Here is a 14,811-nt window from a genome sequence, read left to right on the forward strand (position 1 = left end):
TTAATCTTATCTAAAGCCCTGAATTCCTTGCCTTCTCTTTTCATGACTAGGAATAATGCTGTTTTCACATCCTGAGGATGGCAGGAACCTGAAATACATCTGTAGCTGACTATTCTTATGCACCAGAAGTGAGAATCGAATCTTTCTTTCTTTGGGCAAAAATGTTGTTTTAGGACCAAAGCCATAAAGGCTGCAAAGACTTTGATAACACCTCGACTTAATATTAGTGGGCTGTTTCTTCAGTGTGTGGACTCAGTGCAGAGAACAGGTCCCTGTGGAGGCACATCCATTCCACCAGAAGGCTGTCAAAGCTAAAACTGCACCATTGTGGTCCACAGCTAAAATCACATTTTATTCTGATCTTGTTCTACTGCCACAAATACTTACACACATGGGTAAATTGAATTTCACTCACATGATTAGGCACATGGACTACAGTGGGTCTAGGGGAAAGAATTTGGCAGTTCTGTTTGCAAGGCTGAGTTTGGAGGTAGTAGGGAAACACTTCCACGGGGCCATCAGACTGCCTCAGCAGTGTTTAGATATTAGTTTAATCAAAGAACTGTGTGCCATTACCCCAGGATCTGTGTCAAGCTGTGGATTAAGTTTATAAAAAAAACTACAAAAGCTCCTGCTGGTTGAAAGATTATGAGTGTTTAGCTACATTACTGCTGTTACAGGCATGAACACGTCTTTTCAGTATTTTTGAATTGTAGCACTGTTACAATTAATTAGTTGTGTCCATCTAGCTATAAATTAGACTAAAGTTAAAGGCTAAGGCTTTTTTAAATACTACTGGTCTTCTTGTTTTTGACTGTGTAACAAAAGCTGTAATACACTTCTCTAAACTGGTCCCAAAGAGTATGTCAATAAAAGACATTGTAGTTAGTAAAATCTAAGAACATTAAATGAAGAAAATTCACTGAGCAGCAATAACCACCAGTAACTGTCATTATGTTAAACCTTTTAATTTCTCCTAACAGCAAGAATAATATTGTGAGAACATGAGATAATACACATGAAAAGAAGAAAAGAACTTCTACTTGTAAAAATTGCAGGGAAGTTGTTCCTATAATAAGTCATTCTATTAAAGAAGAGCCATTATTGCACTCTATGCACTCTAGCAATGCAAATGTAAAACAGAAAGTCTTTCAGGAACCAACCATCATTGTTAGCATAATATATTGTCAGTATATATATGCTTTGCCTTCCCACATATCTTTTTTAAATTTTTTTTAATTTATTTTATTTATTTTTTTTTGGAACTGTATAATATTCGGTTAAAGAGATTGTGGATCAGGATTTGACACTTAAGGAAAAGTATTTTTTTATATTGTTCAAAGCTGACCTCTGCTTTTAAAAGGCTTGATCTGCACTTTTTCATCTGTTTAGAAGCATACATTTTTGGTTAAGAAATTGAAGACAATCTCTTTGTCTTTTTCCTAAGCTGGGAAGGTTGAGATAAAAAAGAATGCCTGCTTTAAAAGTCACACATGGCTGTAATTTAAGATTTTTTTTTTACCTCATTGTCCATAACAGTTGAAAGAAACCTTCAATGAAAGTTTATTAACTAGGCCAATGCCTGAGGCAATAAAGGTTCATTTATTACCAGTTTCTTGGCTGTTTTTCTTCTTCTATTTTTCCGTTAAACTCATAGCGTAAGATAATACTTCACAAAATTAAACCTTTGACCTTCTGTGGAGTTAAGTCTCCTTTGATTAGATAAAGTAACAATTTATGGTCCAGCATGAGGTTGCACATGAAATGAATAATGCAACAGAGTGAATGAGAACTGAGAATCTATTGCTTTTGAAAAGATGACTGTTGTTTAAGAAAGAATGTTCTCTCTTAATTGTATTGTATTGTTGCTGTGTGCATTCCAGTAGGATTTTAAACTGTTGCTTAAAACTGCAGTATAGCCAGGCAGTTATGCAACATACATTGTTTAATTTTGTCACAATTGCACCAAGACAATAATAAATTCATAGATTACAAAACCCCATGAAGCTGTAACAGTTAGTAATTCGTTGTGGTATTTGAAATGCACTTTGTAATTTCACTTTTTACTCTTCAGTACAAAGGAATATTTAGAAAGAATAACTTCATGGAATGTAAGTCAATCAGTTCCATAAATGGCAGATATTAGTAATAAAATAATTCCATTTACGCATTTTTTGAAGCATTGTCCGACCTGCTAGTAGATCTATTTGAAAAAATGCAATGTTAATAAAACAAAAGGACAGTGCTGCTTTCTACATTGTTTTATTTCTGCAACTGTGTTATTAATTGTGGAGGCATGTCTTAGGCAGAAAGATTTTTATGTTCTAACATTGCTGGAGAAATTTCGCTCTTTTGCTTGTTTATCTTAAATGCTATACCCAGGCCTCAAAATTCATATTACAAGTTAGGAGTAGTTACAGGAAAAAGGTCTGATTAGACTGATGAACAACAGATGGTTTGAGCTTCACATACACTGGTTTTCTCCCAGTGCAAGACTGTCAGTTTCAGTTTAGTTGCACCAGTATAAACCATGGATGATTTTTTTTCTGAGTATTCCTTCTTTAACAATATTTTAAGTACAGATTTTTGTGGGGTTTTTTTTGTTTTGTTTTGTTTTGTTTTGCTTTGTTTTGTTTTTTTTCCTTTTCATTAATATGATACCCTTAATTATAGGCCTTTAAGAGATATTTAAAAAAAAAAAATCTAGATGAGCAGTTTATGCCGAACCACTCTAGCTGATCAGGAAAATATAGCTAGGGGGACCAGACAAGAATTTTTTGATTATCCTGAAATAACAGGTAATGAAATTTTTAGGGTATACCAAGCTTGTTGTATTGGATCAATCCAGACAGCTTAGTAGAAATGAGGTTTCTGGATAACTCTGAGATTCTGGACATACATTATACATGAAGAATTCTTCTAGTGAAACTCAGTATATTTTAGCAGAACATTATGGTGAAGTTCTCCTTTCTGCAACCCAGTCTATGTAATCAGACCTCTGTCCTCCTGCAGATTGCTTTCCCCTTCTTGTTTTATGTATCACACTATATAAAACACCCATTAGATCAGAGACTAAGGTTAAGATCCTATTTCATTTGAAATAACTAGGCAGTAGCATAATAAGCTACCAAAAACTTGTACCTGAACTGCTGAAACCCGTGAAACCAGTGCAATAACCTGCTGTGATCGGGGTCAGGTCCTAGGAGGTAACCCTGCTTTTCTTTCTGAGGCAGACTTTTTGTCAGATTTTAGTAGGAAGTTTGCCGAAGTAAGAGCCACCATATGAAATCTGGTATTCAGTCAAGAAAGGGCTTGAATTATTTTCAAGTCAGTACCAGTGAAATAAACTAGAAGAAAAAGGATTAAGCATTAATTTGAAATAATGGAGTTCTTTCAGAATTGAGATGAGATTTGGAACTCCTCCCATGCAGTGAGTAAAATGTTTCTGCAGAATGAAGTTTCCAGCAAATAAATGAAATTAAATGTAGCACACTGCTGACAGTTGTATTTTGGTTTTATGCCTGTTCTGTGATGACAGAGGTAAAGTTTCTTGAAAATGTTGTAAAAGTCTTAAAGAAAGAGCTTGCGTAAATACATACATGTTACTGAATTTTTAAAATACCCAGAAGTATATATATAAAATAAAATAAAAAGGAAGCTAATAGTTGCATTATTAGAATGACTATTAGGAATTGTTGTTACTCTTAGGCATAATTATGTGAAAGAAGTTAAAAGTGAATTAAGATCAATTATTTAAATAATTCTTTAATTTGTCCCAGGATGAAATTTAGGCATGCAATTAAAAAATGTGTTTTTCGAGACATATGCAAGGCTGAAAAAGTTCCACTCACAGGTTCTTTTCTATTTTGCTTCACAAATAGGGTGTATTGTAAGCTGCTCACCCCATCAAAACCGAAAGTTTTAAGAGCTTTCTCTTAAGGCAGGCAGGCAATATTATTTGTTGGAAGGCAGAAACCCTGGATGTGATTTAGTGCCCACCAGTAATTCGTATACATTTCGAAAATCTGTCATGATATATGACAGCTCTCCTGGGGATTTTGCTTTTAAAACAGAATTGTTTTCTGAAGATGCTGGGGTTTTTTGTCATTGTTTTCTGTTTTGTTCATTCATTTTTCAGCGTTAGAGACCACACATACTGGGCATACTTCTGGTCTCATTCTCACCCACGAAATTCTGACTTCAGTAGAGTTGCACGGGTGTAAATTAGACTAGGACTTGGCAGGAGAAAGCTTATGATTATATTTGGCAGAGACAGCAGGCTGCAACTTTATTAACATAATTAACAGCTACAAACACACCCAACAGGCCAAAGTAATCTAGTGACAGAAGAGAGAAGGCCTTGCTTAGTAGGGAAAGATCCTTCACGCTCTCTTTTGGTGTTCTGCTTCTTGTTCCTGAGTTCCTACTAAGGCTTGGCGAGCGTTCAATTGAGCTGTAATTCAAATTCACATGGCTCCTGCAAGACACCTTGAACAGACTTTTGCTGATGAGTCTATAGGAACTGTCAGCAATACGGAGATTACTTCAGAAGTGTGATGGTTGAATCGAACTTTACTTTCTGATGTTTTGCTTTTTGAATTAAATTGTTGGACAAGATTAATTGCACGCAGTAAGAGATTTAAATGAATGGCTTTATAAAGCATTAAAGTTCTAAGTATGTCACATGGGAAAAAAGCTGTAAGGTTTAAATGAATAAATGTATTTAATGCATAAAATGTCTAGGCTAATTTTTTAATTCCTCTACTAACATATTGAAAAACCATACTTTATTCATCCATCTTAGTTATACTGCTGTGGTTGTGGTAATTTAATATTCCTGCTCTTTGCTAATCTTCTGGTTCAACAGAAGTAAACAATAGGTTTCATAAATTAAAAATACGCTCCTCAGAACATGCTTCTAAAGATAAAAAACAAGGCTGTAAACATTTATGACTGAAACAAACTAGATTGTTCAAATACTGCCATGATGTATCATGTATATCAATATGGCACTGATATCAGTTAGAATGCAAACAAGGTTTTAAATGATGTGCCCCTTCATTTCAGCTGGAGAATCCGCTTTACACCATCTGCCTATCAGATGGTTAGGAACCAGGACTGCGTATTAATGCCACATGTTCGATTTTCATTCCTCTTGTAATGGTTAGATTCATATTGCTAATAGCTGTGCATGAGCACTGTCGATGAAATTTGTGTGACGATGGAGTGATGAGATATTTATAAAGCTGCCTGTCTCACTGCATAATCAGCAGGAAGAATGCCAGACATAAACAACTTATCAATTTCAGAATATTAATGACAACTACTATTGACTTTAATCCACTGAATATTTTGGCCTGAATATTTTTTAACTGTTCAAATAAATATTTGTAAGGAGTAAAAAATATCTACATCACTGTTTGGTGTGGTCCCTATTTCCTTCATTTCAGTTGACTTTGTAGGTTATGTTTTGTTATCTCATTTTTGAAGATAATATTTCTGTAGTGCAGGGAAGTGTGCACCTTCAAAATTTCTTGGCTACTTATTGTAAGAGTAAATTGATACTAAATAATATTTATATCAAAAGACTTTTTCAAAGAATAAATTTTTTAAAAATACCAAGTATTTCCCTGGGTATATATACATACTGTGACTTTAAAACTTAATATTTTAAAATACAAATATAGATACATAGTAGTGTATTAACTTCTGCTTTTAATATATTTGCCTGCCTATACTAGTGAGATAAGAAAGGTAGGGTGGGCCCTGTGCTGAAGTTCTGGGTTTTACCACACCACAGTACACCACAGTGCACCAGTGATTATAAAGCAAGTGGCTCTGATTACTGGCTTCGGGTCTCCCTTGCCACTTGCTTTGCTATATCATCACAGTCAGGTGCTAGGAAAAGGTAGCAGTAAAGATAAACTGTGCTGTAAACTGGAATTGCTGTGGGGACCATCATTAAGCTAGAATTCTGAGCATTATTCCTTCCATTTCCCCCCTTACTTACACACCAGTGCTTATATGAGACGCTTTTCAGATTTGTATGGTTTCCATTAATTGCTGTATAGCAAAATAATCATTTCAGTCACTTCTGTGATTGTATATGAGAAGAAATGAAATTATTGGTTTAATTTCTGCTTCTCAAAATTATCACTTTTTACCACGAGAATTATATTGAAAAAATCATACTACAGACCTAAGCATTTTGTATTTTAGTTTTTCAGTCCCCATCCAAAGAGATGCACCAGAGCATACACTTATTTTTGCAAATTTTATAGCAAAAGAGAGTTTTTATTTCAGGAATTCTGCATCCAGGTCATTATTCCAGTGAAACAAAATAATTGAAGGTGGTCTCACAAGTTCTATATCCAGCTTCTCTTTAGTATGTAATTTACCCCAATACTTGGAAGCACTTTAAAACTGCTGGTCTGTAAGTCTAGTCACAACCAAAAATTTGGGACCTGTTGTTATAGTCACTGAATGTAATGTACCAGAATATTCCTCCAAAGAATTGTTCTTTAAAAATGCTGGTTTTAGCTTTTCAGGGATGTATACATACATTAAGAAAGGAAGTATAGGTTATTGTGTTGTTTAATGAGCACCGGATGCAAACCAAAGTTCAGAGGTGCACCTTGCCTTTTTCTGTGGCCAAATTTAGGGACTGTAACCAAATTTGTATAATGTATGGCTTCATATCCTTCCTCTAAGGTAAAAATATAATTGGAAGCAATCCATGTTATTGTCAATACCTTTCTAAGATCAGAACAGGCACAATTTGTGATAGTAGCAGAAGCTAAAATAAAAGTAAACCCTTATATTTATTCACCTTCTCATTTGTTTTTTGGCTTCTGGTACATCTTCTACCTGAAACAGCACTTTCCTGAAGAATATTGATCTGTAATTATCACTTGTTCAGTAATTCTCATTACACTTGGAGGTGTTAGAAGTCAGCCTGTGAGGAGGGTCGTGAGGCTGGAATCTTTATGTGGTCATGCAAAGCAATAAGGGAAAACAACCTTCAGTCAAGCAATAATATATTCAAAGGCACCTCTTATCCCACCTCATAGATTTCCTGATGTCTGCTCACCTTCTGCTTTTCCCCTGCTGGAATTTGCCTTCTGTCCTTCCCCATCACTAGCCAAAAACATGGCAAAAGTGAACTTGTTTTCCATGTAAGGAGTCAAAGGGGACAACAAGAGACCCAGGAAGCAGTGGTGCTAGCAATATTTACCTCAGCAGCCTGGGATTATTTGCTTATTTGGTCTTTCCTGCTAAATTGCACTCTTCCTATGCTAGACAGCAGCCTTAGAATAGTAAATTGTGGAGTTAGTTCCTCTTGAGATCCATAACACACTTCACACCTCTCAGAGTAGCTGAAAATCAGACTAGCAGGCACCTTTAATTACCTTGAGTTTCTTAAGCCTTCTCCAGGTTCAGGGCAAGAATCTTGATTCAAAATGACTGAGGCTCTGTTTTCTTCTTGTGGCATCACAGACTGAGGGCTGAGAGTACATCAATGCATTAAACTTACCTGCTTTATTGCCTTCTCTTTTATTTCTTAGATTTAGCTCTATCATTTCCATATCTGCCCCTTGCATCAGTTGTGTGTGGGAAGCAGCTCTTGTGAAGTTTTGACACTGGCTTCTCTCTGCTGCCACCCAGGCTGTGCCAGAGGGATCTGGGTGGGCAGCAGCTGGGCTTGGGACCCACAGGAGAATTACTCTCCCTCAGCAAACAGGACAAAAACTGCAAGGATGCCTGTGACTTTCATTAAAAGCTGCATCTAATTTTGAGTGTTGAAGGCAACTGGAGAACTGGACCAGTTATCCAATTGGTCCTGACAAAGAGAAATTTTCCTGGGTTTGTAGAACATTCTTGTAAATGGCTGGATGGCAGAAACTTGATTTGATAGGAAGAGCACTTGAGTTGCTCATAGGGATTGGTATTAAATAGGTTTATAATTCTTCTCATTAATAAATACTTTAAGGCCTTCAAGTCTGAGGCGAGCAAAATAATGTTCTGCATTTTTTTTTTCTAGAAATGCTTCCTTAAACAACTACATCTTCTTGCTGTTGTGTATGGAATGAGAAATGTCTGAGTTCTATAATCTTTTACTTATAAATAGAAATTATAGACCTGGGTTTTTTTTCTGTTTTCTTTAACATGTCTAACATTAGAGATCTAATGGGAATTTTTTTCCTGAGTATGATTATGTGCATATTCACCTAGTCATAGTCAGACACTCAGGGCACCATTTGGAAGCTAAATTAGATTTTTGACTGCCATATATTTATAGGTGCATCTAATTGTGATTCTGTTATGAATGCATTTACTGGATACCAAGTTAAAGTTTAGATGAATGTATAGGAGTAATTATCTAAATATGCTGTGAAACATTTTACTTGAAAAGGTTGATAGTTTTCAAAACCAACAAGAGGAATAATACTCTGCAGAGCTCTCTGTTCTTACATAACAAGCATGAAGGAGTAATAACAGTCCCTACAATAATGGAGACTCATAGAATAATGAATATTAAAATTTTTTTATACTTCTTTGCAGGTCTGACAGCAGCAGCTGCAGCAGCAGCAGCTGCCACCAATGCTGCCATAGCAGAAGCAATGAAAGTGAAAAAAATCAAATTGGAAGCTATGTCCAACTATCATGCAAATAATAACCAGCATGGAGCAGACTCAGAAAATGGAGATCTGAATTCAAGTGTTGGTAAGTTTCAGACACAGCATTATTATATGTCCATAGTACTAAGATATTTTATTAAAATGGTGATCTTTCTGAACTTCTTTCTGAAGTCCTTGGTTTGGTGTAAAAAGTTGCATATTTGTTTTCCTTTTCATAATGTTTTTAGTTTTATTTTGTACCTGACCTTTACACCAGCGTTCAGTTCTGTTGTTACTATTACAAAAGCATTCTTTTCTTCTCAGGCTACTTTTGCAGACTCCAGTTAATATTTTCCATGAAAGAAAGTGGTTTGATTGCTTAGAGTTCATTTTTCAAAGTACAGGTGGAGTGACAGATGATGGTGTCAAAGCGAAATTTAACAATGTCTCCTGCTCAGTGTGCTGGGTATCGACTTTAGGTAATTCAGAACACAAGCTTGAAAGCAAAATATTTCATACTTTCATGTGCCCTGTGACAAAAGGAAAACATACATACACAATAAATTCTGCCATGCTCTGCAGTTCCTATCATATTTTATTTTAATAAACACGTTCTTAAAATGTAGTTAGCATTTTTTTCCATTTCTTAAGCAGCCATCAGCAACTCTAGTTCTTTTTCAAAATAGAATTGTTTAAGTATACTTTATTCATTTGTTTGGACAATTTGTTTTGCTAAAGCATACTTCAAAGCTAGGATAACTTTTTGTTGTTGTTGATTAAATCTTTAATCATCTGTGTGTGTCTGCTGTAAAATGTTTTGTTATGCCATTTCATTGTATTGGATCCTTTTATCATGTTGAGACAGTATTAACTCAGCAACAGAAATTCAATGACAGAGAGGTACGTTTAGAAGACTGCAGGGAAGATTGGTATATACGGGAATAAAATGGCCTCAGATAGGCTTTTTTGTTTTTATTTTGGCCCTTTGTCTAGATTTTTTTTTTTTTTGAGTTTTTCATCTTCTAAATACATTGCATCTTAGAGGGTGTGTACTAGCCTTAACATTAATAAATACATGTTTGCGAACTGTGTTTCTGTACAGTTCAGTAGGCATCAGTAGGGTATTATTTAGAAATAATATGAATTGCAGTTCAAAGAACAGGTTCACCTGGGCACACACTACTGTAAATAGCAACAATATGTGTGCCTTACTGCTTAAGGAGATTATATGATTTTTTTGTTGTTGTTCTTTTCCTTTTAAATAAAGGCTTTAAAAATACCTCTATGATGGTGAAGAAAATTATCATAAATTGTGTGTGAGTACTCAGATACCAACATATGCAGTTACTTGAATACAAGTGTAAAGATTATTCTCTTGGAGAGAAAATAAGAGAGGGTAGAGAGCAGGTGTCTTTGAAATCTGGGAGGAGGAGATAGGTACAAATGAAGTGGAAGGACCAGGTGGCCTCCAGCACACTGGGAGAAAAGTGAAGTAATGAGGAAGAGTAAAAAGTGTAAATATGAACTGAAAAGATAAAGAGTGTGTGCTAGAACTAGAAGCTCATTTAGTTTCTTAGGCTTAAATGGATCCATTATGTGAAATAAAAAGTTCAAATACTGGTTTGTGGAGCTACTGTTCTGCTGGCAGTTCTAGTTATAAACCACATGTGCATCCATGGGGATGGAAAAGTTAACAGGTAATCAACATCTAAGTCACACAGAGTATTTGTAGAAGAGTGGATAGAAGGAATATCTGAACTTCCTCTGAATAAAAAAGAAAAATATCTATGTTGACATCCTTGTTTTAGGCATAATTTAGATAACTAATATGCTCTTAGACAGCCTAATCATTTTCCCTATTTAAGAAAATACATTCTAGCTATTTTAGTAGGGCAAACTTAGCGAAGCAAGATTATTTATTGTCATTGTCAAAATTTCCTCTCAGCCCCTTAACTTACTTGTTAGCTTCAGTTAATTTCTCAATTTAACTGAATGAAGAATTGAGTTAATTTTGTTCAGAAAAAAAATGGCTCTTCTGAATAGAGTGAATAGCATTCCAGTTGTCTCCATTCTATGAGGAATGGTTCTGAAAATATAGTTTTCTTGTCTGTGCATCTTGTCTTGATCTTCACCCTTCATGCAGAGAATTTCTCAAAAACAATTTGCTTCTATTTGTTTATTTTTATAGTGAACCCTGTCTAGTGTCCAGTGTTGGTCATGTATGTGGACTCAGAGAAGTGACTTCTACTGCTACTAATGTCAGAGTATTATTAGGTTCATGAAGAGTTAAGTTCTTAGTTTATTAGTTGCGTTTTTGAAAATTAGCACACTGTATTATCTTGACAAGAACTCATATTTCAAAGGTGTTGCTTTGTAGTAGGTATGTACTCTTTCTTCTCCTGCATTTTTTCAGGAGTGTGTTTATGTATTTCCAAAAAATATTTTCAAGTTCATATACCATTAATGTTTTAGATTATAGCTTTCTAGGTAAGAATATGAAATATTGCATTACTGAATGGTGACAGGAGGAAAGAATAAAGCAAAAGAAAACAACCTGATTTTAGTTTATATATTTTAAGTTAGGTTATGTGCCCGACCAAACTGAAACGGAACAAAAAAATCCAACCAGGCTAAAAGCTTAACTGATTCATCTTAACCTATATGTAGCAGGCATTATGGTGTGCATGGATCGATCATCCTGTGCTCCAAAGCCTATATAAAGGCAGATAAATAAAATAAGGACCCCTAACTTATTTATCTTATCGACTTGTCAGGTTTACTTCTGAATCGTCTTGCTTTTTGGTTTTAATCAAATGCCTAATGTGAATTGCAGAAGTAATTCTTGTAGTTGAACGTTGTATAATTATACAAAGCTCTACACAAATTTATTAACTTGGTCCTTTGAAACAATGGCCGAAAGGTTAGTGAGTGAAGGGAGTTAAAAGAAGCCAATGATACTAATAAGTAATTATTTTATATCTCTTCAGTTTTGCTGGTAACCTTGAGCTTGCATCCTCCCACCAGAATTATCATTTTAGAAGAGGGAAAAAAAAAAAAAGAAGGGAAAAAAAGAGAGGGAAAAAAAAAAGAGATTACAGAGGAATCAGAGTGAGGTATTAGCACACTGAGTAAAATATATGGCTGCAACGCCTTTCTCCCCCATCCACAATCAATTGGATTCTTTTAGTTTAATATTTACTTGCTAAGATGAGATGCTAGTCTGCATGGTGATAAACAGTCTGCTACTGGCATCTGAAGGTGACCTGTCAGTTCATATGGACAAATCTCCTGCTTACTGAAATGTACAAAATAAATCATTAAAGCAGGCAGGTGCTCATTCCCAGATTTAAATCACCATAGATTTATGATTTGAATTAATGCTTCATTTGGTCATAGAAATAGATGCTGAGACAAATGATATGCAGTGGTTGGGGCTTCCATACTGTAGCCATCCTAATATTGATTACTGAGATGTCTTTGCAATCTCTTGTTTATATCAAGTACTGTCTTGTGACAGCTTGGCTGATATGAGCTACATTGCAGATAAGAAGGAAAAATGTCCCGGGTTCTTTTTAGTGGCAATTCTACATACGACATGCAGGGTAGATAAATAATTGGGGTTTTGTTTAAAAAATGAATTTCGTAGGGCAGCAAAGGAAAAAAAAGATTATGATGTGTGTTGGGGATTTTTTTTTTTGTTGTTGGATTTGGTGGGGTTTTTTGTTTTGTTTTTGGTTTTGTTTCTTTTTCTTTTTTTTTTTTTTTATTTGTTTGTTTGGTGTTTTTTTTAATTAATTGCAGAATGAGAAGAGAGTAGCAAGGTCAAATTTTAAATTTCACTGACAAGGTTCTACTCTTTGTCATATTAACATCTTAGTGTGATACTAGGATCAGATGTATGTTTACCATCTGATGCTCTGAAGCAATGGATAGGTAAAGCAGTTCTATTGTTTCCTTAGTGCTTAAGTACTTACTGCCCTGCTGTCCTACTTCATTAACCTGAAGCAGCAAAAGATAAAAGCCTTTGAAAATAAATACCTTTTAAAAGCTATTTTTGTGAGCTAGAGTTTGCTATCTATAACTTGTTAGGAAGTGAAGAATAGTTCGTATACTTTTGCTTCCCGAACATTTTATATAATGAAAACACTATGCATACACTTCAGGGAATACTCAAAGGATTTGTTAAGACCTTTGCCACTTGCTAAAATATGACTCATAAAACTTGTAAACAACTATCAACAATAGTAAATTACTTGCTTAGCAGGAAATGAGTTCATATCTATTCAAAATGTGATCTCAAAACAGATGTCCCAAGAAAATGTCATTGTTTAAACTACATTCATACAAAAAAAATTGCTATTATTTCTTTAAGGAAGTGAAGCAATCATGAAGACTTTGGTGTTCTTAATTTCTAAACAGAGTTAGGAAATACAAGGCAACATTTTACACTTGGCTAGCATGTTAATCCATAAAGAACCACAAAATGTGTTGAAAATTAAGAGATTTTCTTGGCATGTTAGGTTTCCTCTTCATCTGCATTACCTTGCAATATTTAAAATTATGAGACAAATACAAGGCTTCCTGTGATGTGTTGTTCAAAAGTAATGCTTGCTTGTATATTATTCCTTTTTTTCATCCAGAATCAGAGATAAAATTATTTAGGTGAAATTATTTTTCTCTGGTGACCTTGCCCAATAATAGAACAGTACAAAATGCAGTAATTTCCTTTTTCTAAACACACGTGTCTATTTTAAGGGAAAGAATTACTTTTATGGTTCCAGGAAAAAGTCTTTGAGACCTTGAAAAAGCAAATAAAAGGAAACAGAGAATGCAGGCCACTGAGCACAGCTCTGCAGTTGCACATCTGATTCTCTGCCTTGGCAATGTTAATGAACCTCAAATCCTCCCTATAATTAGATGAGGGAATTGCTTATATTTTCAAACAGATGATGCTGCTGTAATGAAACGATTGACAGGGAACTTAAAAGTGTCTACAGTAGTCATTTAGTTTTCGGGTTTTGGGTTTGGGGTTTTTTAAATTTTTTTTTTTTCCTTCCTTCTCCTCCATCCCCCCCCCCCCTTTTTTTTTTTTTTTAATGTAAAAGAAGATTGGCTGTAGATACAGGTCCTGGGAGAGGTAGTAATTTACACAGAATGCTATGACAGTTGTCTTTGTATAGCATGGAAATAAAATGGGAGACAGAGGAATGATGGGCAGGTATGGCAATTTTTTGGGAGGGGGTGTCCTGTGCTTATTCTGCCTGGGTTCTTTAAAAGGGGCCGAGACTCAAGAGATGGATCCGGATTGAGTGCACAGCTGTAACTGCTGATGAGCTAATTGCTCCTTATCTCTCAGCCCCATTCATCTTCATTTTTTACCAATTACTGAGAATTATCTGTGTTCTCAGTTGGATATGGGAGTTAATCCTTTTTGGTTAAGCTGGCAGTACTGTGAGCAGATTCCAAATCATAGGGTGAAAAAGCCAGAGCAAGCTTGTTCTCAAACTCTCTCCAGTTCAATGACAGTATCACTAGTTCATAAGAATTTTTCTATTGTTTAATAGATTAAACACTGATTTTTTTTTTTTTTTACTTTTATGCTATTATTAATATGTATTTTTCTCTTAGTGTAAACTGAATGTATATATTCCTAGGTGGATGTGTTCCCTTTCTAAAAGTATTCACTTGCAAAAATGAAAATAAGATAAATAATTTACTTCAGACCAGAAGGATTCTTTGTGGAATGTCATTGTTTACTGTATGATACATAGCATTTCTTTTAATGACAAGACTGTGCATGCAGCTTTGACATCGTGGGACATAAGACAAATGCTTGTCAATGATAGATATCTACTTTTGTAAATTTGTTTGAGATCTGTGGGTGAAAAGTGCTGTCTAGGTGCTTGCAAAAGCATAATCATACAGCCTTAAGGACAAATGTGCTATGTTGAGCACATCGTATTTCAAGTTAAAGGAATGCTTTCATAAAACTGTGCTTCGGGAACACACAGAACACTAGAAACAGATCATTTAGTTATAATCAGGTCACTAAGTTTTTTTCTAGAAATTTGCTTGTCATGGGAAAAAAATCTTGCATTTTATAGCTAAAATGTGATGTTTCTCTGTCAACCAAGAATATAATTTCTCCTATCTGGTTCCCTAGCCTTTATTGTGATACTTAAATTTGCTGAAC

At 34.9% G+C, this 14,811-nt stretch overlaps 1 protein-coding gene across 5 annotated transcripts in view; it reads left to right on the forward strand.

Annotated features, from left to right (window-relative positions):
• The window catches only part of DACH1 (dachshund family transcription factor 1), a 355,781-nt gene that overhangs the window by 176,527 nt on the left and 164,443 nt on the right, over positions 1–14,811 (forward strand). For all 5 annotated transcript variants that reach the window (XM_083885201.1, XM_083885199.1, XM_083885200.1 and 2 more), the window contains exon 3: positions 8,563–8,724. In XM_083885201.1, coding sequence (XP_083741327.1) covers positions 8,563–8,724 — 162 coding nt within the window. The remainder of the gene's footprint in view (positions 1–8,562; positions 8,725–14,811) is intronic.

Source organism: Zosterops lateralis (assembly GCF_965231275.1).
Source record: "Zosterops lateralis genome assembly, chromosome: 2".
In the NCBI taxonomy this organism is placed as follows: domain Eukaryota; kingdom Metazoa; phylum Chordata; class Aves; order Passeriformes; family Zosteropidae; genus Zosterops; species Zosterops lateralis.